General features: G+C 56.0%; 1 protein-coding gene across 1 annotated transcript in view; it reads right to left on the bottom strand.

The window, feature by feature from the left end:
* PEPD (peptidase D) overlaps window positions 1-25,855 on the bottom strand; it is a 118,595-nt gene extending 92,740 nt beyond the window's left edge. The window contains exons 1-4 of the mRNA XM_066243278.1: window positions 25,703-25,855; window positions 17,208-17,391; window positions 15,160-15,287; window positions 6,819-6,882 (exon numbers count right to left, since the gene is read on the bottom strand). Coding sequence (XP_066099375.1) covers window positions 6,819-6,882; window positions 15,160-15,287; window positions 17,208-17,391; window positions 25,703-25,719 — 393 coding nt within the window. The 5' untranslated portion in view covers window positions 25,720-25,855. The remainder of the gene's footprint in view (window positions 1-6,818; window positions 6,883-15,159; window positions 15,288-17,207; window positions 17,392-25,702) is intronic.
* Window positions 25,856-26,180: the final 325 nt, after the last annotated feature.

Below are 26,180 nucleotides of genomic sequence, written 5' to 3'. Positions count from 1 at the left end.
GCACCCTGACACAGGGCGGGGTGAGGAGGATCTGCTGTTTGTTGTTTCTACAGCTTTATTGAGCTGTCACTGACATATTCTACACTGCACATATTTAAAGTGCACATTTTGATAGTTTTGACATGTGTGTATATACACATACACACACACACATACACACACACACTTTTTAATACTGAGAGGCTCACAGAGAAAACCTGGAAGATACTGAAAACTATAAAAAGATAAAATACACCTACAATCCCATCCCCAGAGACCTCTTCTCTCTGCACATAAAAACAGAGAGCTGTAATGACATTTAGATCATACAAAGTTACATGCTTCACTTACTCCCTGTCATTAGTCTTCAAACCTGTGATTTGTACCAGTTACCACCACTGGTGAATGTCCGGTGAGCCCTTGGTTATGGCCTGTGCCAGGCACTTCAGACATCACCTCATTTAACCACCCATGAAGCTGGTGCTGCAAACAACCAGACCTCACAAATGAGAAAGGGTTAGCTCATTCACCCAGGTTAACAGTTAAAAAAGAACAGAGTCCAGAGCTGAACCTATGTCAGTGTAATAGTCACGTACCAGATGGAGCATAAGTTATTCATTCCTCTACTGGACATAAATTAAGTCTAAGGATTACTATTATAAATAATGCCCTGGAGGCCTAGGCCAGTTGGCTCAGTAGTAGAGTGTCAGCCCAGCATGTAGAAGTTCCGGGATTGATTCCCGGTCAGGGCACACAGGAGAAGCACCCCTCTGCTTCTCCACTCCTCCCCCTTCTCTCTTTCACCCTCTCTCTTCCCCACCTACAGCTATGGCTCAAATGGTTTGAGCAAGTTGGCCCTACGTGCTGAGGATGGCTGGCTCCATGGCCTCGCCTCAGGTGCTAAAAAATAGCTCAGTTGCCAACCAATGGAGCAGCGGCCCCAGATGAGCAGAGCATTGCCTAGTAGGGGACTTGCTGGGTAGATCCTGGTCAGGGCGCAAGTGGGAGTCTGTCTCTCTGCCTCCCTGCCTCAGAGTGCAAGTAGGAGTTTGTCTCTCTGCTTCCCTGCCTCTCACTTAATAAAAAATAAAAAAAATAATGCCCTGGAGAACATTCTTGTACATAAGCCTCTACTTCCTTAAGACAAATTCTTTAACATTTTTATTTACTTAAAACAAACAAACAGCCTGACCAGGTGGTGGCGCAGTGGATAGAGCATCGGACTGGGATGTGAAGGACCCAGGTTCGAAACCCAAGCTCACCAGCTTGAGTTCAAGGTCATTGGCTTGAGCAAGGGGTCACTCGGTCTGCTGTAGCCCCCCGGTCAAGGCACATATGAGAAAGCAATCAATGAACAACTAAGGAGCCACAACAAAGAATTGATGCTTCTCACCTCTCTCCCTTCCTATCTGTCTGTCCCTATCTGTCCCTCTGTCTCTCTCTGTCTCTGTCACACACACACACACACACACACAAAAATTGACCCAGTAAAGCTTCTAGATAAGAAGCCATATACTGGCCCTGGCCGGTTGGCTCAGCGGTAGAGCATCGGCCTGGCGTGCGGGGGACCCAGGTTCGATTCCCGGCCAGGGCACACAGGAGAAGCACCCATTTGCTTCTCCACCCCCCCCCCCCTTCCTCTCTGTCTCTCTCTTCCCCTCCCGCAGCTGAGGCTCCATAGGAGCAAAGATGGCCCGGGTGCTGGGGATGGCTCCTTGGCCTCTGCCCCAGGCGCTAGAGTGGCTCTGGTCTTGGCAGAGCGACGCCCCGGAGGGGCAGAGCATCGCCACCTGGTGGGAAGAGCGTCGCCCCTGGTGGGCGTGCCGGGTGGATCCCGGTCGGGTGCATGCGGGAGTCTGTCTGACTGTCTCTCCCCATTTCCAGCTTCAGAAAAATACAAAAAAAAAAAAAAGCCATATACTTGGTCCAGGTTTCTGATGCTCAAGCAGATGCCCTTCCAGATTGAACCACCCTCCCACCAGTGGTGCCTGAGACCTCATCTCTCTGACACCCCCTCATTGACTCAGTAACTTCTCAGAGAGCCAATAAATCCTTTGGCCTCTGCTGCACAAATGATAGGCTCCACTGCGATCAGCTTTGCTACATCCAAGGCCCTCCTGGAGGAGGGGGAGCTCATTAAGAGGCACGAGAGCCGCGTGTCGGGCCCAGGGTGTGTTGTTATGTTGGTGAAGAGTCTCCGTTCATCAGCACAGAACACTCCGCCACTTACGGCAGCAGAACCCGAGAGCGAGCGGGCACTTGAGGCCTGTATGTGCTCCTGTCCTTGGGATAGAGAAGCAGGATAACAAATGTGCAGGCTGACAGTTTTCCTCTCGGCAGTGACTCAGGGTGTGCTGCGTAGCCATGGAGGAGAAAGCAGCCCTCCCCGTGCTGCCTGACGTGCAGAGGAGCCGAGGCCCAACGCAGAGCAGACAGGGTGTCTGCTAGTCCCAGGAGGGCCGCAGCTTTTACTGATCACAACTGCCTGAGTGGGTCCTGGTTACCTCGGCAGCTGCCAAACCTCCCCCAGCCTGGCAGCTCCATCTGCCTTCCCCGTCCCCGTGGAGACCCATTAGTGCTGCACTCTCATCAACACAGCCTGATTCCATGCCTCAAAAATTAAGGGGACATGACACGGCTATGTGTTGCCAGCTTGAAACGCAGCTCGGGCACACAGGACAGCATGGCTCTGTCAACACAGGACCTTTATTTCCATGGAGTATGGTCACCGGGACCCATCAGCTCCCACAGACCAAGGCTGCATCGATTTCCCAGGCAGCGTGACCTCTCTGACAGGCCAAGGAGAATAGCACATGCACATCCCATCACAGCCCCATGGACAAGGGTCCACCCCTAGAAACAATCAAAGACTTCCTATGGACACCTCACATGCCCTCATGCCCAGAGCCTGAACCAGGCCTGCAGGCCACTCTTCATGGGTGACCCAGAAAAAGGGGCTGGGCAACTGTCATAAAGACCTGCACTGCTCCAGGGATCTGGGCGTCACCGAGCAAAAGCCTGAGTTTTTGAATGAACTGTTCTTCATGGCAGTCTGAAACAGGGGTGCATATTGGTGGCTGACAATGCATTTAAAATTTTTAATTTGTCTCTGAAATGTGAACATCAGGAAAGATATAAACAATATGGATTTGCAGCTACTGTTGAACAATTAGAGTATCTAGCAACCCTGAGCCAGCAGTTCCCATAGCAGCTGCCCTTTCAGAGGTCCCACCACTCCCTGATGCCTCTCCACACTGAGGCTGAAGGTAGACGGAATCCATCCCATGCTGCCACAATGGTTTCTCTTATATTCATCCTGCCTACATCAGAGCCAGGGACCCTGGTGCCTCCCAACATCTCCCTGAACCACGGAGAAGAGTGAGGACACACCTGGCTGATCAGCTTCAGCCAGGACACACCATGCCTCGCCAGCTCCCGCCCCATTATGACTAGCAGCTTTTGCACTGTGCCTTAACAGCAATGTCTCAAAGAACCTATCAAGCTTCTCCTGAGCGCCCTCTTCTCAAAGGAACCACCATCTGCTCTACCTTCTCAATAATGAAACTCAGGATCACCTATGAGGAAGTGGGGAAGAAGAGAACTAAATAGCCAGGATTGTTACATCAGACACCTGCATTTTATACTTGCTATTAAGTGGCCAGCCATGGCCTGGGGCTGGGGGCCTTCCTGTCATCTTTCAAAGAAGACCTGTATCAGCTGTTTCCCATCTGTGATTGGTCACTGGTGAGCAAGGCTGCCTAAAGTTAGGTGGGACTGAACACCATAGAAGTGGCCCCTCCCCAACTTAAGGGACTTCCTGTCACCTTCCACGATGGAGCAGGCCCAGGGACCTCTAGTGTCTCAGCCCAGGTGTCTCAGTCCGTGTTTTTGTCACTCTTCGTTTTGAGCCACAGAGAATCAAAGGCACGTGACAGCCTGTGTCACCTCTGCAGCAACCTCTCATTTCTGACAGGGCAAATGAAGAGGTGATAGGCCAGGTCTCTGGGGTCCAAAGGTCCTGGGGCCACATCCCAACTCTGCTACTCCCTGGCTGTGGGGTCGTGGACGAGCCCTTTACACCTATTGGCCTCGGCCTCCTCTGTAATGGGTGAGAGCTATGGCCCACCAGGGGACAGGCCGGGGCGGGGGCACCGTGGGAGCTGGCAACATTACTGAAGCCCACAGGTGCCACCCCAGAGTGAAGAACCAGCCCCACTGTCAACATGAGCCCTTCTTTCCAATGGGAACCACAATAGTAATAGTCATGACCAAATGGATAAACAATAATAATGACAATGACAACAACTGGGTGGTACAGAAAGCACCTGAGCCTGAGAGAGAGTCCATCCTCTGAACCCTGAAGGCTTCATGTAAGGTTCTGCTTCAGCCTGACCAGGTGGTGGTGCAGTGGATAGAGAATCAGACTGGGAGGCGGAGGACCCACGTTCGAAACCCCAAGGTCGCTGGCTTGAGCGCGGGCTCACCAGCTTGAGCTCAGGGTCGCTGGCTTGAGAGTGGGATCATAGACATGACCCCATGGTTGCCGGCTTGAGCCCAAAGGTCGCTGGCTTAAAGCCCAAGGTTGCTGGCTTGAGCAAGGGGTCACTGACTCTGCTATAACCTTCCCCTTCCCGCCCGTCAAGCCACATATAAGAAAGCAATCAATGAATAACTAAGGTGCTGCAACGAAGAATTGATGCTTCTGATCTCTCTCCCTTCCTGTCTGTCTGTCTTTAACTGTCCCTCTCTCTGACTCTCTCTCTGTCTGTCAAAAAAAATAAAATAAAAATAAAAGGTTCTGCTTCATAAACACAGACTCAGGGCGAGCAGGCTGCAGGCTGCAATGCTACATCATCATTACGGGCTCTCCTGTTCTGACACTCAAGACCTCCTCTGTTTCACGGCATCTGGTGGCCCGGTCTCCTTCTCCCCAGAAACCACAGTGTAAATGAGACCAGTCATAAGAGCACAAACGCCTGACTGCAGCTGGGAAGGCTGCAGCACGGATACACTCTGACTTGGTGGGCTGAGTCCCAGGACCCCCAAGGCTGCCCCTCCAGGTTTCACTTCACAGTGAGAAAACCTGGAAGGTCAAGTTCCCACAATGCGGTAATGTTAAGATGCAGTTTAAAGGGGCAGGCCAGACACACCCGCCAGAGGAGAGGGTCCAGAACAAAATCGGAACTAAGGATGAGCAGGTCCCTCCCTCTCTAGCACTTAGAAATACAAGGAAAGCGGCAAACGGCCTTGTCAGGGGCATGCAAATTAAATGTTCAGACTATTTGAGATCCGAGATCCAAAGAGATCACAACAATAGGTCACGGGTGTATTAACAGCTGCACTCTTCTACCGGGCCCCTCTGACCGGGCGGCACCACACCGGGTGACTGTTCACCCACGAGGTCACCTTATTCACCAGACCCTGCCCCTGGCTGCTGGGTTTTTCTTATGCCCACACACCCCTGGGACTGGGCAGGCAGAGAGTGTGACAGTCAAGTCTGAGGGAAGCGAACTAGGCCTTAGTGACAGATACAAAACTCTCAAGGGCAGGGTCTGACAGTTTTCTGGACAGTCTGACACTGACCAGAACACAGTCAGTGTCCACTGTGTCCACAACTTGTCCCAGGAGCCAGGGGAGGGGTGCCAGTGTGGGCTGGGGTCAGCAGGGAATGCGGTGGGTGGCTGCTAGGCCTTGGAGGATAGGTGGATCGGACCGTCGGAGAAGTGGGCCTGGCGTGCCAGGACGGCAGAACTGGAGCAGGACTGTGCCTGTGTACGGGTGGTACTGACCCGGGCCTGCCTGAGAACAGGCACACGTGGTTATCAAGGTGAGCTGTCTGTCCCCGAGCAGGCTGGGCTGGGCCCCTGCCACGCTGGTTCCTCATAGTGTGTGGCTCTGGCCAGGATCCCGGGATCCTTCCTCTCACCCAGTGCTGCAGTCCCTGACACGGCTTGTGTCCTGCCCGGGGCAAGAGGGAAGCGTCCACACTGCGCCCCAGCTCTTAGCATATGTCCACATGTGACCTTTGTCTGGGAAATGTGTGGCAGGGGAGGGCCCAGTCCAGCTGACCCTGCCAGGCTGGGGCTGGACCTCAAGCACCAGGCACTGACCTCTTGGTGTTTATGTTCTACCCTGCACAAACCTGCATGGAGCACGGGAGTTGTGACAGCATGCAGGACAGAGCAGAGAGGCCTCCTGTGTGCCTAACAGTGGCTGCAGTGTCAGGAGGCCTTGGTGTCTCTCCTGTGTCACAGCCCTGCCCCATCAACAGTGGACGTCAGGGATGGCCCCAGTCGACTGCCTGATTCAGAACGGATTCAAAGCTCCTGGATGACAGTCACACACCTATCCAAGCCATCTCAGCCACATGGTACCACTGGGCAACCACACTGAGAAATGGATTAAAACCAGAGACCTCCAACTCCACCCACGCCACGGCCTCTCAAAACCTGGAGCTTTTCCGCCATTGGCATCTGCAGCAGGCGAGGGCCTGCGGGGAGGGCCTCCTGACACGTGAGGTTCAGGCCGAGCCCAGGGGCACTTAGACCGGACCTTCCCAGAGACATGTGTCACCCCCCGCAGCTCAGCAGCCATAACCCAGGTTCCACACACTTCCAGGTTCCACACACTTCCAGGCACTGAGCCCAGGCATTGCCCTGGCAGAGGACGGGCCTGTCTCCAGAGAGATCTGGGGTGCATGTTTTCCACCTGCTCTCTCCAAACCAGCGCACTGCTGAGGGGCTGGGGGTCGGCTGGGGGCATCCTGCGGCGTCCAGCCAGCCTGCGGCAGTGGGAGGACAGGGAATCCAGAGCGAAGGGGTCACTGAGCGGCTACTGACCTCGTCTGCGTACTGGACGTCATCCACGGCATACTTCTCCTTGAAGTGCTCCTTCGAGTGGATCCTCAGAGGAAAAAACAAGGAACACTGGGGTCAGGGTTTGGCCGCCTTCCTGCCCCCAAGCCCAGGCGGTGAAGCCCCGGGCCCACCCCTGCCTCACTGGCACCTGGCACCAAGTGGGTCTGCCCTACGCAGATTCAGGGGCAAAGGCACTGCAGCACAAAGCGACCACTGAGCCACAGCTGCCCCCTCGACCTTAGCCAGTTGACCTCTGCTCCTCCGGGTCTGCGACCCTGGCCTCCAGGGAAAAGCGGCTGCAGACAAACCTTTTCCCTCCACCGCAGTGACAGCCCACCAGGCAGCCAGCCAGCACACCCCACTCTCTGGGGCATGAAATAGCTGCCTCCCAGCCCCACACAGAGCCTCTTTAAAGGAAAGTTAAAGATGTAACATTTTAAAGAAGTCAATATCAGTATTACTCACTGCTATGAGAAACATTCAAGCTTACTCATCAGCCCTGAAAAATCAGCCAGGAAGAAGACGGAGACACAGGGGAGAGGTTGGGCAGCCCTTGCCTACCTCACGAAGGACCCCTGATCACAGCTAATCTGGACAGGGTTCTGGAAAACACCCCCACCCCCCACCCCCAGCCTCTCGGCCAGGGGATGAGTCAATGTTACTATCCATGACAAGTCATGAGAAGCACTAGCCACATGGAGGTGGGGGTTGGGTACTGAAAGCCAAGTCTAATGACGCACACACATGACTGTCTGATGACATCCTGCACCGTCCCACGCCTAGGCACCGCATCAGCATGGGGCATTTACCCCCATCCTGCCTACGATCTCATGGTATTCTAGTCACCAAGGGCTAGAGCCAAAAGAGGCCTCAGGGGAAAGCAGCAGATGGTTTCAGACTGTGCTTCCTGGGCTCTCAAGGGTGAGCAGATGACAAGGGTGGGGATGCCGGACAGTGTTGCTGGGGACGCTCAGAGTGGACAAGTCAGGGAGAGGAGAGTACTTTGGGACCCAGAAATGACCGCCTTGAAGAGGGAGCCGTGTGTCTCTGAGACACACCCCAACATCACTGTCCAGGAGGCAGAATCCCTCCGCATCTCTGAGGCCACACCACGTCCCTCTCTATCCAAACAAGCGTCCCAGACCAGACTGTGGCCTCAAAGCACAGAGCACGAACCTGGAACAGATGGGTGCTCCTTGGGGACCCATCTGTAGGGAGTTCACACCCCAAGCAGCAATCCGGGCTGAGCTGAGAACAGTGTTCTCACTGCAACGGGCTACTCAGAGCCCCTGAAAACTCTGCTTCACCTCCCTTTGGGGTTGTCTGAAGTGGGAAATGGGTGTCAAGCTCCTAGATTAAATTTGTATAACCTAGTTGCATTAGCTTTCAAAGTTGAGACAGGACTCAAAGTTAAATGGCCAAAGTCTTGTGCCCCATCAGCACTGCCTACAGCCAGGCAGGGACTGTGACAAGCACCTTGCCCGGACACTGCAGGCCCCAGCTCCAGGCTTACCACAGAGGGCTCGCTGACCCTTCGCTACTGGGGCTGAATGACACTTCGAGCAGAGCTGGCACTACAAACATGTACGAAAGCACATCCCAGAGGCACAAGGGGCAGTGCCATCACATCATCACCAACCACATCCATGCTGTCCTGGCTCCAGCCAAGCACCCTGTGTCTTCAGCAAATCCCCAAACCACCTCCGGTCCCTAGTCACTTAGTCACCTCCAGCTGTGACAGGCATCAAAAGCAAACTTCCAAAAGTTTTGGAAAGTGCCAATGGCCCACTACCAAGGCCAGCCTCGATGCTCCCTACTGACAGGCTCCTTGGCTGTTACCCTGGGCACTGACTTTCTATCCCATCCCGACGGGACGCTAACCCTCCCAGCTCACCCAAGCCACCCTGCCAAGGGACGCTCCAGGAAACGTGTTCCTGTCCATCCTGCTTGGGAGTCTTGGTGGCCAGGCCTCAGCAGAGACCTAATAGACATGAGACCCAGGAGCATTTCTGTGCACTGATCCTGAGGTCAAGGTCGTAACAACATGGAACCAGAGGACATAGGGGGAGGAGGGGGCAAAGGGAAGATGAGCACAAGGCAGTTGTGATCTGCAGGTGTCCCCATGGCTGTGCACTCCACTGTCCACCCTTCACCTTCCAGCCACAAGCCATGCCACTTTCCACAGGAGCCAAGGAGAGCCAAGGGCCAGCCGGCCCATGGAAGAGCCCACCGCTGCCACCCTGATGTCCAGGAGGAAGTGATTGCAGGTGTTACCCCACCAAATGCCTTTTGTCCTCAAGAGCTCAGATGACAGAGTCCAGAGTGCACAATGGGTTTCTCCCTCTCAACTAGCTACAGGCGGTTCCCAACAGGAACACCCACTTGACAGATACAACCTAAAAAGCTGTGTGCATCTTTTCTGGCACTTTGCACATGACCTTTTTCTAAAGGACAAAGCTAATTAAATTTGAATAATACTTACTTTTCATGTTTTAGAGCTAATTACAGTAAAAAAAAAAGACACTTAAATATCACCCTAAGTAACAAGTAGGCCAGGCCACCATGCCAAGTCAGTGGCGGGAGGATCCGCAGCTCTGATTTGGTGGGGCTGTCGGGGGAAGGAGCAACACGTCCAGCGAGCCCTGCAGAGCTGGCTGGAGAGGTCACTGGGCTGCCAGAAACCCTGAGGGCCAGGCTGGCGGTGGCCCCAAAGAGCCTGCCCCCGGCCCCATCTGGACTCTGGGTCCAGCAGACAGCTCACGCCAGAGCCTGTCACATGGGAGATCCAAACAGAAGCAACTAGACTAGAAAAGGGTGGCTCAGAGGGGAAGCCGCCCCCTGACCAGAAATTCTCCCTTCAAATGGAAGGGGCAGTACTGGCAGGAGAGAGGTCGGAGAGCCCCACTCAGAGGGAGTCGTGCCCTCCGGGTGGAGCCAGCACCCTGGGACTGGGGCCGGGCAGCCCTTCTCCAGCAGCAGCTGGGCCCACCATGCATCAGAGGAGGCCGCTCCCGGAACTCAGGGTCAGGGCTGAGGCAGCGGGAAGGAGACATCGCACTAGTGCCTATGGTTCCACTTCTAGAAAATGAAACTTCCAAGCTCAGGCCTGACTAGCTATCTGACCACCTACAGGTACTTAATGAGTAAGTAACAGTGAAATTACAGCAGTCACCATCAATTTCCAGGGGCCAGAGCCTGCCTTCAGCCACACACAAGGCTGCTGCCTTTCATTCTGAACCTTACACCAGCCCACCTTTGCTCTGACAGCAACCTTTTCAAGATTCTATCAGCTTGTCAGAGAAAAGCATCTCTCCAAAGCCATGCAGGTGTCTGCTCCAGGGGACCGCTCCCATGAGGGGGCAGCTGGCAGCACTTCCCAGAGAAGCCGCGCAGTGGGAGAGCCCACAGCTCCAGGACAGCTGACCAAAAGGAGGCCAGCGGTCAGCAGGGCCCTGGGACAGGCTCCCGACTGAGCATCCTGGCAAACCCCTAGCCAGGCCTCAAGCTGTCTGGGACCAGGTTCCCCCACAAACCACCAGAGTTAAGAGCCAAAGGAATTCCCTCAGCCCTCCTCATGAAGGCCTGTACCCTCACCAGAGCCCCACAGGCTCCCTTGAAGACAGAGACAGAGAGTGTGGGGCCACCAGACAGGCTGCTGCAGCCTTGATCCCCATGACCCAGGTGCGCACAGAGGGTGGGGGGCAGTGGTTGTGAAAAACCATATACAATACACCACACAGACACACACGGCCTACCCACACACCATCCCCATGCAGACACACCACACATGCCTATGCGCGCGCGCACACACACACACATACACACACACACACACACATCAGTTCCCATCTCAAAAAGAGCAATGCGCAGGGGCCCAGGCCTTGGGCGTCAGGCCTGGATAAATCCCCTCGCACCACTCCTGGGCAATGCCCTCAGTAAGGTAACACCCTCACCCTATAAACCCTGAGCCAGGGTCACCGTCTCAGCCAGGGACAGGAGCAGCACACAGCCAAGTTGCAAAGGCTCTAAGAGGGTCCCCCAACTTGGCCCGAAGTCGCTCACCCTCTGTGGGTGCTGAAGCTACCCACGGTGTTTCTGCTGCCTGCTCAGAGAACCCAACACCCCAGCAGTCCAAGCCGCCACCAGCTAAGCCTGATTCTGACAAAAATGATGGGAAACACTCTCACATCAGAAAGGCACCAGCCTTTTGTAAGCAAAGACGCCAAATCAAAACAAATTTGAAACTACCACACTCTTGTCCCCAAAAAGAACTGGGCTGAGGAACAGGCCCAGCACCAGGTAGCCTACATGCCCCTCACTCAGTGTCTGCGGCCGCACAATAGGACAGGCTGTTTGTGCAGGAAGTGGCAGATCCACCAACGGGGGTGTTGTTTCCCCGGGCAACTTTATCTGCCAGATGGATTTTCAAAAGCCATCAGATAGAGACTCAAAAGGAAGCTGAGGAGCTGAAGGTCAAATGTTCCGTCTGGTGGGTTTTGATTGCAAAGGGCAGGTAATCCCATCGGCCTCACTCCTCCCACGCTCTATTGATTATGAAGCATCTGGAAACAGCCACACACAATCAGATCGGCCACTCCCCAACTCCAGCTCCAAACAACCAAGCCGTTAGCTACTGCCCTGTTACAATCATGCCTTCTCTCCCCAAGGCGCAGGGCAGGAGGACTAGGAGATGGCGACACCAGAGCAGAGGAAGAGAAAGGCCACAGTGGGGAGCCAGGCTCGCAGGAGACAAAGGCTGAGCTCTCTGCACTGGAACCCCAACACCCCTGGGACCACCATGCTCGGTCCGGCCGCCCAGCGTGCACATGGAGTCGTTCTGAGAGGGAGACCCAACTTGCAGACCCATTTGTACCCTCAAAGGTCATCCACGTCTCTATGTCTGCACTAGACACTCAGCTGGCTTGGCAAAGCAGGAACAGACTGAAGGAGAACTTGTAACAGTGGCGCTGAAACCCAGGCGTGGCCAGTGTTCCTGAATGCAGGTTCGACTGCCTGCCACAACAGGAAAAGCCAATATCTGCAACACAGGTGCTGGTAAAAAGGAAGGAGGTTTGTTGAAGGGCTGCTGGCACTTGCCCGTCTCACAAATACTGGCTTCCTGCGTCGCGGCAGGCAGCCGAACCTGTGTTTGGTCACAACGGCACAGAACCACAGAACGTTACTCCTGTTACTGAAGATTAGCATCCAGAAGAGCCAACTGTTAATGACCATGCCCTGACCAGACAGATCCTGAGTACAAAACCTCAAGTCAAATACCATTTGGCTCCCCACTGGGTGGCTGTGAAGAGATTTGCTCAGGTTCCCACTGCACGGTGGAGTCCAAGGGAGGGTCCAGGTTTCTCCTTCCACAACCCTGGAGGATGCCCGTCCTCTAAGAAAGGCACTCCCCAACTTCTCCCGAGGGTCAGCTCTGCGTGCAGAAGCAGACACACGCAGATGCACAGATGCGCTCAGAGCCCCTCCCCATCTCGGGACAGAAACCCCGGTGAGGCCCTGCTCAGCCCTCTCTCCACCGCCAGCCACACCCGCACCTCACGGCGAGCCAGGAGGCAGGGCCACAGGGAGGCTGAGAGGGTACTGGTGCCACCCAGGCACAGGGCTCTGGCTGCTCCTGGATGTGCCACCAACAAGAGGAGCTGAGGCTACAGCTCAGTGATCACCTCAGGGTGCAGGAAGGTGCAGGAAAACGGCTGAGAGATTAAACTGCAGCCTTGAGACAAGTCTGGTATGAACTTCGGAACGCCAAGTCCTGCAGGGGTAGATGCTGCCCTGGCAAGCACTACTAAGATCGTTTATAGGAAGCAGCTGATCCCTATAGCCATTTTCCCACATGGCTGGGGGGCAGCGGTTGGTCATCTTTCTCTGCATCTGGATCTATTGTAGACTAATTTCACCCAGGCTCTGCTAATTGGTATAATGAGCAAAGAGACCAATAAATACAATGAGGCTGCAGAGATCTGGGCTCTCAGTCCTAGAGGCTGTGAGTCCGCTGTACCCATCTTTTCTGTATGTTGTGTCGTGTGTGTTTTTTCTTAAGTCCTGCAGCGCCTTCCTTTCGTGCACACCCACTGCTGAGCTGGTCGCGGCAGGAAGGGTCCTGGGAGATTCTCTTAACAAGACCAAATCTAAGCTCTCACCAGGAAACTCCTCAGCACAGCGGTCCCAGTTATCAGGACTTTGTCACAAACCACCCCAGTATGTAGAGGAGGACAAGAATATTTACCACAGTTATGGACTCTGAAAGCTGGGGCTCGGGACGGAGCCCAGAGAGGACGATGGCTCCTCAAGGTCTGGGACCACAGCAGGGAGACTCAGCTGGGGCTCTGGTGGGTGGTGCTGGCTGCCAGCTGGACCCTGCTTCCCCAACGTGGTCTCTTCACAAGGGCGAGTCTGGGCTTCCTCACAGCACAGTGTCCAGGTTCGAGGGCAAGTGTCCCATGAGGAAGAACCAGGCAGAAGCCATAGTGCATTTTACCACCCACCTTCAGAAGTCACACTGACCCTGCCACATTCACACATCAAGGCAGTCACTAGGTCCTGACCTGAGTAAAACGGGAGGGAAAAGAGTCCACCTCTCCATAGGGAAAGGCCACAAATAATGCTGTGGCCATTTCTGGAAATTACAAACTATGTGTTCCTAGCACAAATGTAACCATCTCCATAGTGACCGGTACCTCACAAGTGGCATTGTCGCTGTTCCACAGATAAGGAATCGGAGGCCCCTAACACTGGCCAGCTGGTTCTGTGGAGAAGCCACACTGAGCTGTCAATCAAACTTCCAGCAAAACCAGGATGTGGGACCTGCACGGTCCACACCACCACGCTGAGTCCATCTCCTCTTTAAAAAAGGGGTAGTCATAAGGATTCAGGAACAGAATAAAAGTTGACAGTCAAGATCACAACAGGATGGGGAGGCAAGAGCTGGGGAGGCAAGAGCTGGGGAGGCAGCAGCCACCTTCCTCTGCCCCCATGGCAGGCATGGAGGCCAGTGGGGACCCGCTCGTTACACAGTAGGGAAACGTTTATGCCATATGCCCCAGGGCCTCTGTGAGGCCCAAACTGGCTGCCCAGCCCTCTACCCCAAAGGCCAACGGGACTGGTCACGTCCACACCCTGCCCTCCTTTCCCGGGGCCATGCCAGTCAACACGCTGCCAGGAAAAGCCCACTTGCTTCTCTTGTGCTGCCAGTTCTGCTTAGAGCTGGGTCTTCACAGCAAAGTTGAAGGCCCAGTGCCGGGGATCCTGCCAGGCATTCTCAGAGCAGAACTGTTATCAGCTCGTGAGGCTGAACCTCTCACCTCAACACAGAAGAGGTACGTGCCAGGCCAGCGAAGGACGCCACGGGGTTGGCACTGAAGAGCCAGTGGGGAGGGCGGCACAGAAGCAGAGGAAACGTGGGGGGCCTGCCCTGGCCCCCTGCAGAGAGCACACCTGTGGCAGCTGGGTGCCTTGTCATTCAAAGCAGCCACAGACCTGCAAGCCCACCTGGTAGTGAGCATTCAGGGACAACACTTGGGAGTGAAGGCTGCAATTTATACATTAGCCAAGAATAATCCCTCTCCAGGCAGAAATGATATGCTGGAAGGTGCTAAGCACTTAGTGGGGCCCTCTGATCACCTCAAGCATCCCCAGGTTAAGTTCAGCCCAGCCTCAGAACCTCTGAGCTGGCAGGAGTGGCCCCTGGGACAGGTGGAGGTGGACATGGCCAAGCCCTGGAGCTGGCAGGTGCCATGGGTGATGGGGGAGCGGCATCTCAGCAAGGCCCAGGCCTCTGGTCCCACACTTCTCACACCGTGCTACCCATCCCACAGGTGAGCCAGCTGAGGAAGGTCAAGCATCTGTGGCTCTGCAGAGCTTAGCCAAGAAGCAGGCACACAGCAGGCATCCACTAAAGCCCTGCTCTTAGCGATAGACCCCAGAGAAGGGCCTCAAGTCGTCCTCCCTGACCCAAGCCTCCCACCATACCCAAGATGGGGCGACATCCCATGGATGCCCTGCAGGAGTGCCAGTCCATTGGGGCCAAAGCCTTAGGCGTTTTAACAAAGCTGGGAACCCAGAATTTCAAAATTAATAAATAGCACCTTTAAACAAACATGACCACAGGACCTGGCAACAGCCCTGACACCCCTTCCCAAGCAAGTATACAGGGCTCCGACCCAGAGCAGACAGCCAATGGGCCTGACCACTAACCCTCCCCCCAGCTACTCTCTTCCTCCTTAGAGTCCATAAGCCGGGCCCTACACCCACCCCTGGCCAGCCGGCGGTCAGCAGGCATGGTCCCATCCCCCAGACTGCTCCTTACTTTCCCATCCAGGTGGCATGGCTGGCAGGAAGCCTGGGCACAAACAGGGTCGACTTTCCGGTGTCAATCTTAATCACGCCATAGCAGCCCGGCTCAGTGACTCCGAATGCCCAGTGGAAAAAGGACTCCTGTGGCGGGAACGAGAACCGCGGTTACCAGTCAGCAGAGGCGTGAGGAGAGAGGTAGGGCAGCTACTGAGCACCTGCCTCACACAGCCCCCCACCTCGGCACTCTGTCCCCCACCCTAGCTTCAGGCTTGCTCTCTCTTCCTTCCAGGGTTTGGGCAGGGGGCAGCCTGCCAGGTTCCTCCGACACTGCTTTGAGCCTTTTCTGATGATGCGGGTTTCATGCACCTGCCCCAGCCCCACCTGTACCCCAACCTCACTGGCCACACCCACTGGGCCTCTGACAGGGCGCATAGGGCAAAGGTACTCATGAGCACCACAGGTCCAGCTCAGCCCTGCCCGTGTCGCTTTGCTACCCGAATCTCTCTGTGGACTCAAGGCCCACAGGCAGGCAAGATGCCACCTTGACTTAGACCCCCCCCAGGCTGGACATCTGCACGGAAACGGATTCCTCCATGTGGGACTTCTTACTTCCTTCTCCCACCCCCCATCCCCCAGGGGCGCTGATGACTTCAGTGTTTAGCAATAAACACTGAGCTAAAATATCGTTAGAAAGGTATCAAGTGGAGGAGGAGCTCTTCCAAAATTAATCTTGTAGAACATTCAGTAAGGGAGCCAACAGCTGAATTTAGGAGATCAGTGTTTAAACCACAAAGTATGTAAACCTCAAGAGGCATCAAGACAAGTCAGAAAAAGCCTGAGGCCTCCACATCTCTAGCAACCATGGGACTGCAGGCTTGCCACTGCAAGAACAATGAGACAGAGGGAAGCCTTCCAGAGGAGGCACTTTTCGTAGAAAATACTACAGTCGTTCGCAGATCTCAGCCAGTCCGTGGACGGCAGGGGGGACCATCCAACTGGGGAGGCCACACTTGGTCACCTCCTGTCCGCACTCAGCTCTCCTTCATGTCCCGTCTCCTCCCTGACCTGGATGCTGGATGGCCATGTCCCCTAGCCTCCACCTATCCCCAGGGAGATTCTGGAGGCCCCAGTGTGCCAAGCTTAGCTCTGGGCATGGCAGGGAGGAGAAGAAAGCTTTAGACTGAAAATTTGGAGATAGGGTTCTAATTAATCCCAGTTCCACCCACGGAGCCTCGGTTTCCTCATCTGTAAAGTAGGTGCAATGCTGGCGTCTACAAGAGTGGGGCCAGTTCAGGGCCTCGCTGCCTTTCTGAGAGAGCTCTTCTGTCAGGTGTTCTTCTTCCTGTCCCTGGGAACTAGGTGATGTCAGTGATTCTCAGCCAATGCCACCATACTCAGGGTGGCTTCCTGCCACTGGGCCACCAGCCAGCCCACAGGTTTTGTGAATCTCAAGGAACCCCTTTTGGGACCCCTTCCCAGGTGAGGGTCACAGGGTCAGCACTGGCCAAGCTGGGATGAATGCCCAGGCCTCCAGCTCCTTCCTGCTCAGCACCCTGCTTACACACCTCCTCCTGGGCCTCTGCAGCCCTGTCCTCCGTGCTGCAGGCAGAGGGAACTGAGCCTTCCCCATCTGCACCTAGCTCTGGCCATGGAGAGCTGCCCAGCCCACCTTCTGCCCCCCCACTCACTCCTGTGGATACCATTCCCCCACCTGGAACATCCACCCCTAGCTCCACCTGCCAGAATTCACTCTGGACTTCAGCTATCAAATCAAATGCTGCCTCCTCCATGAAGCTTTGTCTGCTTGCTTCCCCAGGAATATTATCCTTTTGTACTCTGACTCGAGAGAGCTGAGACTGGCTGGTGACAGCTCTGCCCCAATGGAACGTGGGCTTCCTGAGCAGCCAGGCCCAGGCCTGCTTTCAGAGAGCCTCTCAGGGTCCCCCAGGAAGCAACACATGCCCAAGGCCCAGCAGGCTGGACACCGGAGCTGGACAGCCACAGGAGACCCAGTGCATGCCTGGAGGAGCGGGAAGCTGCGGGGGGACACAAGGCGCTCACCTGTCGAAAGAGGACCCCGGTGTCAGTGCAGTAGCGCTGTGTCTCGTCCCCTCCCTGCAGCAGCACGACAGAGCCAGGCTGCACGGCCGGGTTCCTGCGCAGACGCTCACACAGGCGCCGCCTGTTCAGGGCAAAGAGTGCGAGCGGCACCTTCAGGGTTTCGTTTCCCAGCCAAAAGCACGGTCTGCAAAGACAAGAGTACACAGCGCCACACAGGCCTGTTAGCACCGCCAAGCACGTCCACCACCTGCGGTCTGAGGTGACCGGAGGGCCAAGCCTGCCATGAGACCCCCCATTAGCACAATGCTCCTCACCAGGCCACCTGAGGACCACAGGGGCTTGTCAACCACAGCCTCCCCTGCTGTCCCTGCGCACTGGACCACAAGGGAGGACGAGGGACAGCTGGGTCTGTCATCAGAGGGCAGGTGAGGCACATGAAAGGAAAGCCTGCAATGGTTGGGATATGTACTCACTCAACTCCTGCCCTCAAGAAATCTTACATCTATGCCAGAAAAACATGGTGGGGTCCAGATGACACTGGGTCCCTGCCCTGGTGCCCGCATGAGGCCATCTTCTCTGCAAGTCACAGACCTGGCAGCCAGGGCTGGCTGCTCCTCATCTGGCCAGGACACCCAACTGCCCCCCTTTCCCTCCTCTCAGCACATGGCACCCAGTGCCAGGCCCTGAGCTGAGCCCAGGAGCATGTGCCGAGTGACCACGGGGAGCCAGGCAAGGTGGGCCTAGGAGTGGCAGCCCCGAGGCACTGACCTGGAGGAGAGCTCAGCTAGGGAGGAGCTGCTGAGACCTCACCAGAGGCCGCGCAGAGCCAGGCTTGGGAGGGCAGGTGGGTGTATATCCCACCCCCACCACCACCACAGCGCTTATCCTCCCAGCACCCGCTCCCCAAACCCCACCTGCCCCTGGCCGCGCCCCCCAGCTGCCCCAGCCGAGGCTGCTCCTCCACCTGGGCGCGCCTGCCCCACCCCATGCCTGTTCCCTGCTCTGCTCTACCATCAGCTTTCCCCTCTCAGGAGCATCCTCCGAATCTAGACATACAAGGAACCTCCCTGGTCTTCAAATAAATAAATAAATAAAAACACTCCCCTGGACCCACATGCTCCCCCAGCAGTCTAGTTTTCTCTCGCCTGTGCAGTAAATATCCTCTGAAGGGTCGCCTAAGCCCACCATCCCCATGTCCTGGTCACCCGTGTGTGTTCTCCTTAGTCCACTCCATCGAGCCTCAGTCCACCCCGCCCTGCACTGCAGTGCGTACCAGGCCTCCGGGCGCCCAGGACACTGAGGTGCACACCCTCTGCTGAACCCTGCCCGGCCCCAGCCCCTCCAGGCTCCCTCCGCCCTCGGTCTCCCTCCCTGCTCCGCTGGCCCTCTATGCTAGAGCCCCAGGGCTATGGCTCAGCCCCATCTTCCACCTGGACAGCTGCAGGGCACTCTGCTCTCTTAGTCCCTGCTTCCCCCACAGCCTGGTTCGCACCCATCCAGAGGGCCCTTCAAAAATGCAAGCCCTCCCCCCCATTGCCAAAATAATGCAAATCCAAGCAGGCTGAAGCACTCCTGCTTTCTAGTGGCTCAGAACACAGTGCAAGCTCAGTCCCAGCGATGAGGAGCTGAGGAAGGGCCCCACTCTGCCTGCACAGGCACTCTCGTTCCACCCCAAACGCCAGCACACTCCCCCTCAAGGGCCTTTGCTGCTGCTGTTCCCAGTGAGAAGAGTGCCTCTCCCAGTGCTCATGTCCTGGCCTCTGCAGAGATGCCCCTGTTCCCGGAAGCATTTTCCAATAACCCATCCAAACCGTATCCTCTGCCCTCTTCATTCCACTCTAGAGCACGCGTCATTGCCTAATGCCACGTGTGTACTTGACTGCTGTCTTCCCAGGTAAAATGAAAGCTCCAGGAGGGCAGGGGCTTCTCAGCACCTGAGAGCCCTGAATGCCTAATTGCAGGAAGGAAGGGCAGCCCCAGCAGGTGGGGTGGGCCCGGGGCTGAGGGGGATGCAGTTAGGCAGGGCTCTTTGGCCAGTGGGGAGTGAGGGTATGGAGGCTGAGGAAGACGGGGACAGCTCAGACTGGTGTGAGAGAGAGGGCTCTGTCAGGGACTGAAGTGAGAGAGCCAAGCCAGGCACATGGGATATACCCTCACTGCCCTTGGCCTCAGAGAGGCCTTGGGCACCTCCTGCAGTCACCTGGCCATGGGACTCAGAATCAGGGACACACCTGCACATCTTGGCTCCAGTGCCACCTTCTCAGGATGGTCTTCCCTGGCTTCCCTTTCCCCTGCCCATCCCACCCTTGGTACTGGGCTGGGTCTCCTCCACTCTCCTGGCTCTATGCCCAGGGCAAGCCTGAGGACTTCATCAGCAAGCTTCATGCCTCTGGTATCCTGGTGGGGGTAGCCAGGGGGTGGCACGAACAGGGGGCCAGAAGGGGGAGACTAGGGGAGGTAAGGAGAGGGGGGAGAACAGAGAATCCATTCCCAGCACCCTCCCTGGCAGAATCTGGAAACATGATGGCAGGCGGCCCCTCCAACAGGGCCACAGTTCCTCCAGGCCACCCTTCCTACAGCACGGCCCTTGATGGCTCCTGACCAGCTTCTTGCCTCTCCCTTCCCAGACTCCCTTAATCTGCCCATCGCTCTCCCCAGGGCCTCACTGACCCTGCACTGCACTCTCCTCGGTCAGCCCTGAGTAAGGCTCAGCCAGGCCCCCGACTGCAAGGACACACTCCTGCTAACACAAATGCAGCCTGTGTTTCCTGGGGCTCACTGGTGAGGTCCGCCTCTGCCCACTGCAAAGCCCATGAAGACAGAGACCTGAGTCCGCTCTGCTCACTGCTGTGCCCAGCACCGGGCACCCTGCTTGGCCCCCCTCAAGTGTTCAATAAATATTTGCTGAGTGAACAACTGTCCCAATGTGGGGCCACAGGCACAGCTGTGCAGATCAAAAGTTGCCGCATCAGCCTCAGCAGGGCAGGAAGCAGAGGCTGCAGGTCCCCGCCAGGCCAGGATGGGTGGAGGGGTCGTGCGCAGCCTACACATGCTGACAGGACTAGAGCCTCCCTGCCTTTCCCTCCTCTCCCCAGCACGGGCCCTCACGCACCCTCCCAGGAGGGTGGACACAAGGGGCCAGGGCTCCCTGTAAGTCAGGCCATTTCCTGTCACAAGGATGAAATGGCAGAGGTGACAGCTCATAAGCATGCCTGTATCCCAGCTGGCCATACAGTCGGGAACTGAAAGTGCAGCCGCCAGCATCCCTGCACAGTGTCCCCCCACGGCCCCCACTCTTCCCCCCCCACTCAGCAAAGCCCACGGAGTGGGGTGGACACAGGGAAGTGCCTCGTCTTTACAGACTCCCCCACAAAACAGAGGGGATGACAATGAAGCACTGCTACACAGGGCCCCGGCCAAAGGTGACCCGATCTGAAAGGCCTGAACAGCACAACTGGCTGGAAAGGCCCAACCTCAGCTCAGCTTGCAGAGCCCACTGCTACCCACCTCATCCCCACACCACCCAGGGCCGCTCCAGCCCAGCCTCCCTCCTCAAAGGCACCAAGTGCCCCCTTCCCCCAGGAAAGCTCTCAGAGGTGATGGGCTTCCTCTAGTCTAGAACCTTCTGAGAGGCCTAAATCCCTCAGGGCACCCAGAGTGTGGCCTTCTGGCCTGAGGGCTAAGCAGCCCAGGACAAGACAGGAAACTCCACAAGGCACCTCTGTGCACGTCTGCTGCTACGAGGAACATCTACAATACTGCCTGACCCGGTGTGGCTCAGAGAAGGGAAGCCCAGCCCACGTCACCAAGCAGGCTGCCCAGCTACAGTCACTCATTACTGCAGGACACCCCCAGGATCAAGGTTTATAGAGACATGCCCTTTGATTTCTCGTGACATAAACCAAATTCCCAGAGAGAATGTTGGGCCCAGAGCCAACACAGGTGACTCCTCTCTGCAAGTTCAGCAAAAGCAGCACCAATAAAACATCTCCAACTGGTTTCCCCTGGAACTTTTAACTGGCACCCAGAATTTAAAAGGCAAAAGCCAGGTTATGCCCAATTCCCAGCACAGGTCTGCACTCCTGCAGGCAGCCTAGGGCACAGGCAATGCCCAGGGAAGACAGCAGGCACTGGCAGCAACGGCTCCTAGGTCTCAAACAGCCCCACACCTTAAGCTCTGGCTCCCACAGGCCAACCCACCCCTTATTGACCAACTACCAGGGCCCCCAAAGAGCCAGTGACCAGGAGGGGCTGACCCTGCTACCCTTGCAACCCGTTCTCATACCCCCAAATTGTCCCCATCCCCCTAAATCGGTACTGAGCCAACTCCTCCTATGCTGTCAATGGCTACCTGCCTGCAGCGTTCTCACTCAAGGCCCCTGGACCCCTGGGGATTCACTCACAGAATTTAGGGACTCCATCTACTTGGATGGAAAATAGTTTATTGCCTGACCTGTGGTGGTGCAGTGGGATAAAGCGTCGACCTGGAACACTAAGGTTGCCGGTTCGAAACCTTGGGCTTGCCTGGTCAAGGCACATATGGGAGTTGATGCTTCCTGCTCCTCCCCCTTCTCTCTCTCTCTCCCCTCTCTCTAAAAATCAATAAATAAAATATTTAAAAAAAAAAAAGTTTATTTTTTCTAACCTCTCATTCAAGTTTTCCTTAATTATTAATGTAAGCAACTTACCACAACACTATCAGCAGTGTGTGACTGTCACCAACAAAAATCACAGGTATTTCATGTCACATACTTGATGTCGCGCTATCTCAAAGTACCACTTTTGCTCTCACTACTTCAAAATTAATGTGGTTATTAGACCTGCGGCTTTTATTGCTTAATATGTTAATAAAAAAGTATATATTACTTTCTCATAAATTTTTTTTTTTTTTGTATTTTTCTGGATCTGGAAACGGGGAGAGACAGACTCCCACATGCGCCTGACTGGGATCCACCTGGCACGCCCACCAGGGGGCGACACTCTGCCCACCAGGGGGCGATGCTCTGCCCATCCGGGGCGTCGCTCTGTTGCAACCAGAGCCACTCTAGCGCCTGGGGCAGAGGCCAAGGAGCCATCCCCAGCACCCGGGCCATCTTTGCTCCAATGGAGCCTTGGCTGCGGGAAGGGAAGAGAGAGACAGAGAGGAAGGAGCGGGGGAGGGGTGGAGAAGCAGATGGGCGCTTCACCTGTGTGCCCTGGCCGGGAATTGAACCTGGGACCCCTGCACGCCAGGCCAACACTCTACCACTGAGCCAACCGGCTAGGGCCATAAATTTATTTTTTTAACCGTTTGATAAGTGTATTTCAATATAACTTGTTTTCCTTGTAATCTTCTGTATTTTATTTAACGCATCAAGGGTGTAAAGGTCTCAATGACGGCTACAGTCCATGGCACAGGTAAGGACAAGATTCCTGCCCAGGAATGTGACGCCACTTCTGGACGGGGCCACACTGCCAAGGACCAGTCTGCTCCCTGACCCTCAGCCTCAGCTCGGGCCTGGCACCAAGCCCACTGCTTGGTGTCAGCAAGGCCATCCTGTTCACCTTGTTTGCAGGGGCCTCTTGGCAGCTGGTCAACAGCTCCCACTCTGTCTCCCTTTCTCCAGAAGAGAGTCAGGGGTCTAAGCACAGACAGGGACTGAGAGAGGGCTGTGTGGAATCTGGACCAGACCGGGGAAGGGCTGGGCAGGGCAAAGGGCACCCAGTGACCTGTACGCCTCCCACAGACCCACCCACACCCCAACCCCCAGAGTCAGCCTGAAGCCTCCTCCAGGAGCACAAGGTTCATGTCAGGGTGGGGACGAGCCTGGATCCACAACCTGACTCCTCCAGGTACTTTCTCCCCAGAGGAATGCTGACTCGACCCAGCAGGTACACGCCCAGCGCAGCTCACCTGCGGCTTCTCTCTGGACAAAGGCTCTCTGGACAGCAGCTCCCCTGGGAGCCACTCAGTTGAAGAATTAAACATATTTTTTTATCCTACTCAAAATTCTGTCTCCCTCCCACCCACAGCTCCTTTCCTCAAGTACTGAGAGCAAATCCCCCTTTTCTTCATTCAGCACCATGTCACCCAGCACCGATTGCAGGGTGGCCACATGGCCCTGGAAATACAAACTGAACTGGTCCTTGGGCTCCGATGATGCCAGCAGAGGCATGAGGGCCACAAGCCCTCACCCAACCACAACGCGCAGCCGTGCAGACGTGAGACAGCGTCCTGCCAGCGGAGAACACGGGGACTCTCTGGGGCTCTGGGCGGGAAGTCTTTCCTGGAGGTTGGGGTAGGGGGTGGTCAGGAAAGGCTTCTAGGACAGAAACCATCTGAGCTGGGCCTGCAAGTGTGTGATCAATTATGTCAGAGAACAAGGACACTCCAGGGCCAGCAGGTTGGGCAGGCAAAGGGAAGAGGAGAAAGGAAAGAGCCATCTGGGGAGCAGAGGCAGGCAGGTCTGGCCGCAGTGGAGAAAGTTCAACTCTGTCCACAGAAAGCTCAAGGCATGGCTCAAAGAGAGGGCAGGGCTCCCTCCCACCAAGTGCCAAAGGATGGGGTGGGAGTGACCTCAGAGCAGACCCTCTGGGGGCTGTGAGCTCCTCTGTTTCAGACTTAAGTTCCTGCCCAGACAGAGCAAAATCATCCCTGACATCTTCCCCAGAGGAGCAATTCAACTTCTAGTTTGATCTGAGATGCTAGCTTAGGGCCTGCACTGCTCCCAAAATCACATGGAGCACACCCCAGTTACCTGGGATTCTCACGGCCTCCCCTGCCCCAGGCTCTGGAAGGACGCTATGGGCCACCAAATCCAACTCCCAGGGAGCCTGTGACCATGACTTGAGGGTATGGGGCCTTGTTATGTCTATGCATGCAGCTGGGCACCAAGCTTTGCTGGAAACACACTTAAAACTTCCTTCCCTTACGGAAGATGTAGGAGCTCAACCTCAGGCTCGGCCAGCAGGGCAGCCCCATACCAGCGTGGATGGCTCTTGCCAAGGAGGCCCTGCCGAACTCTGGGAGCCCCCTGCACCTGTCAAGCTCAGGTCTGCCTCGAAAAGCACACCTCTCCTAGACCTCTGTCACTCTGTTTTAATTCCCTTGCCCATACCATCCCGTGCCCCAGAGAATCAGCTTTGCTATAAGATCCTTCCTTCCAAGACAGAATCACAGACTGGGTTTAAGGAGCTGACCCTGGATTCCTTGACACGCACCTGGAGCTCTGCATTCAGTTTTCTGCCTGAGGGGTGAAGCACACCCCTACTTTTCCCTGAGCTCAGAGCCCATGTCCCTCCACGGCACACACCAAGACCAGAGGTATGGATGACAGAGTCCCATAAGTCCATCTGCCCCAGTGGCCTATGAACACCTAAAGGTAGGCTCAGTACTTGTCCTGGGACACAGAAGATGCCCACTAAATGAATGTTCTGTATATTCTAAGCTCTTCCAACCCTGGGGGCACTTTCTATTGCCATTCCCCCCACCTCCCAGAAAGAAAGATGCAGTCTATCAGTTCCCACATTCCAACCTCTGTCCCCCGCCTTGCATCTCAGGCCGTTCTCCCTCTCCTACCACTATCCCTCCTGGCCCCAGCATCACCAGGCCCACGCTGTCCCCAGCATTTCTCCTCCCCCTGAACTCACACAATCATCTAAAAAGCAGATCCGGGCAGATTAAAACTCTGGAAGTCTGGAGAAGCCATCTGGGGCACCACACCCTCAGCATGGAGACACACACCCCTCTCTCCAGTCCTCAGAACACTATGAACTCTTAACCTTTTCCTTTCAACCTTTGCTCAAACGTTCCCTCATCTGGGACACTATCACCAATGTTTCAGGGACCCCATAAGTCCATATCTTCTCCCGCTGGGGCGACTCCCTCATTCTTTCATGCTGCAGAAGCTATGAAGCACCTGCTTTGCGCAAGGCACTGTCCAGTGAGGCCCAGCAGTGAACCAGAGAAAGGCCCGACCTTACATTCTAAACGGGGAGACAAGGAACAAATAAACATGTATGTACTATATACTCTATCTAGTGGTGAGAAGGGTTACCACTAAAAAGTAGAATAGGTGCTTAGAGAAGGCTTCCCTGAGGAGATGACATTTGGGCCCTGAAGGAAGTGGGTAATTGCCCCCGCTGGAGAGGATATTCCAAGCCCGTCTCAAACACTGCCTCCTCCCTAGAGCCTCCGGGGCCCTGGCGCCTTGACAACGCGCTGCCTTCCCATCTGAGGGTCGTGGCCGTGAACGCGCGTGTCTACCCGAGCCCCCACCTCGGCCACACAATGGGGACGAAGCGGCCCCCGAGGAGCAGCGGGTAGCAGCGAGGCTAGCTGTGGACACGGCGCCGCCCCTGATGCGGAGGGCGCAGCTAGCCGCCCCGAGTGTAGACGCGCGTTGCGCGCGGTAACCCAGAGCTCCGCCCCGGGCTGTCGCCCACTGTGCAGCCAGGAGGCTCAGGTCCCCTCTCCGCGCCTCCAGGCAAAAGCCAGGGACTGGAACAGCACTCACCCGGTGGCGGTCGCCATGTTTGCCTGGCTTCAGCGTCACGTGAAGTGCGGTGTCAGCTGAGCCCCCTCCAGGTCCTGCTACGGGGGGGCGAGGCCTGGGCTGGGCTGGGCGGGGCCGGGAGCCCCTGACCCGCCCCCTCCGGCGCCGGGCCCCACAGAACCCGGAGGGGTGGGGCCGTGGAGGGAAGGAGGACTTGTCTACTGGCAGTCTGCTGGCCGCAGGCAAGGGGCGGGCCGGGGGCGGTGCGGGCAGAGAGGGCTTTTCATAATAGGAGGACGTGATCGGAACCCGGGACTGGGAGCCTCACCCTGCCGGGAAAGGACCTTAGAGTAGAGAGAGCCTCTGACCCAAGCAAGGGGTGGGGCAGAGTTGACAGCTACTGCTTAAGAAGGGAAATGGATTGAGTGAAGGCCAGGGCAATTGGAGTAGCAAAAGTTCAGTGTCCAGGAGAAAGAGTGTGGGAGTGAGAGGTGTGGCC

The sequence above is a fragment of the Saccopteryx bilineata genome, chromosome 9, assembly GCF_036850765.1.
Source record: "Saccopteryx bilineata isolate mSacBil1 chromosome 9, mSacBil1_pri_phased_curated, whole genome shotgun sequence".
In the NCBI taxonomy this organism is placed as follows: domain Eukaryota; kingdom Metazoa; phylum Chordata; class Mammalia; order Chiroptera; family Emballonuridae; genus Saccopteryx; species Saccopteryx bilineata.
The sequence above is the reverse complement of the archived record's forward strand: the minus strand, read 5'-3'. Positions and strand labels throughout refer to the sequence as shown.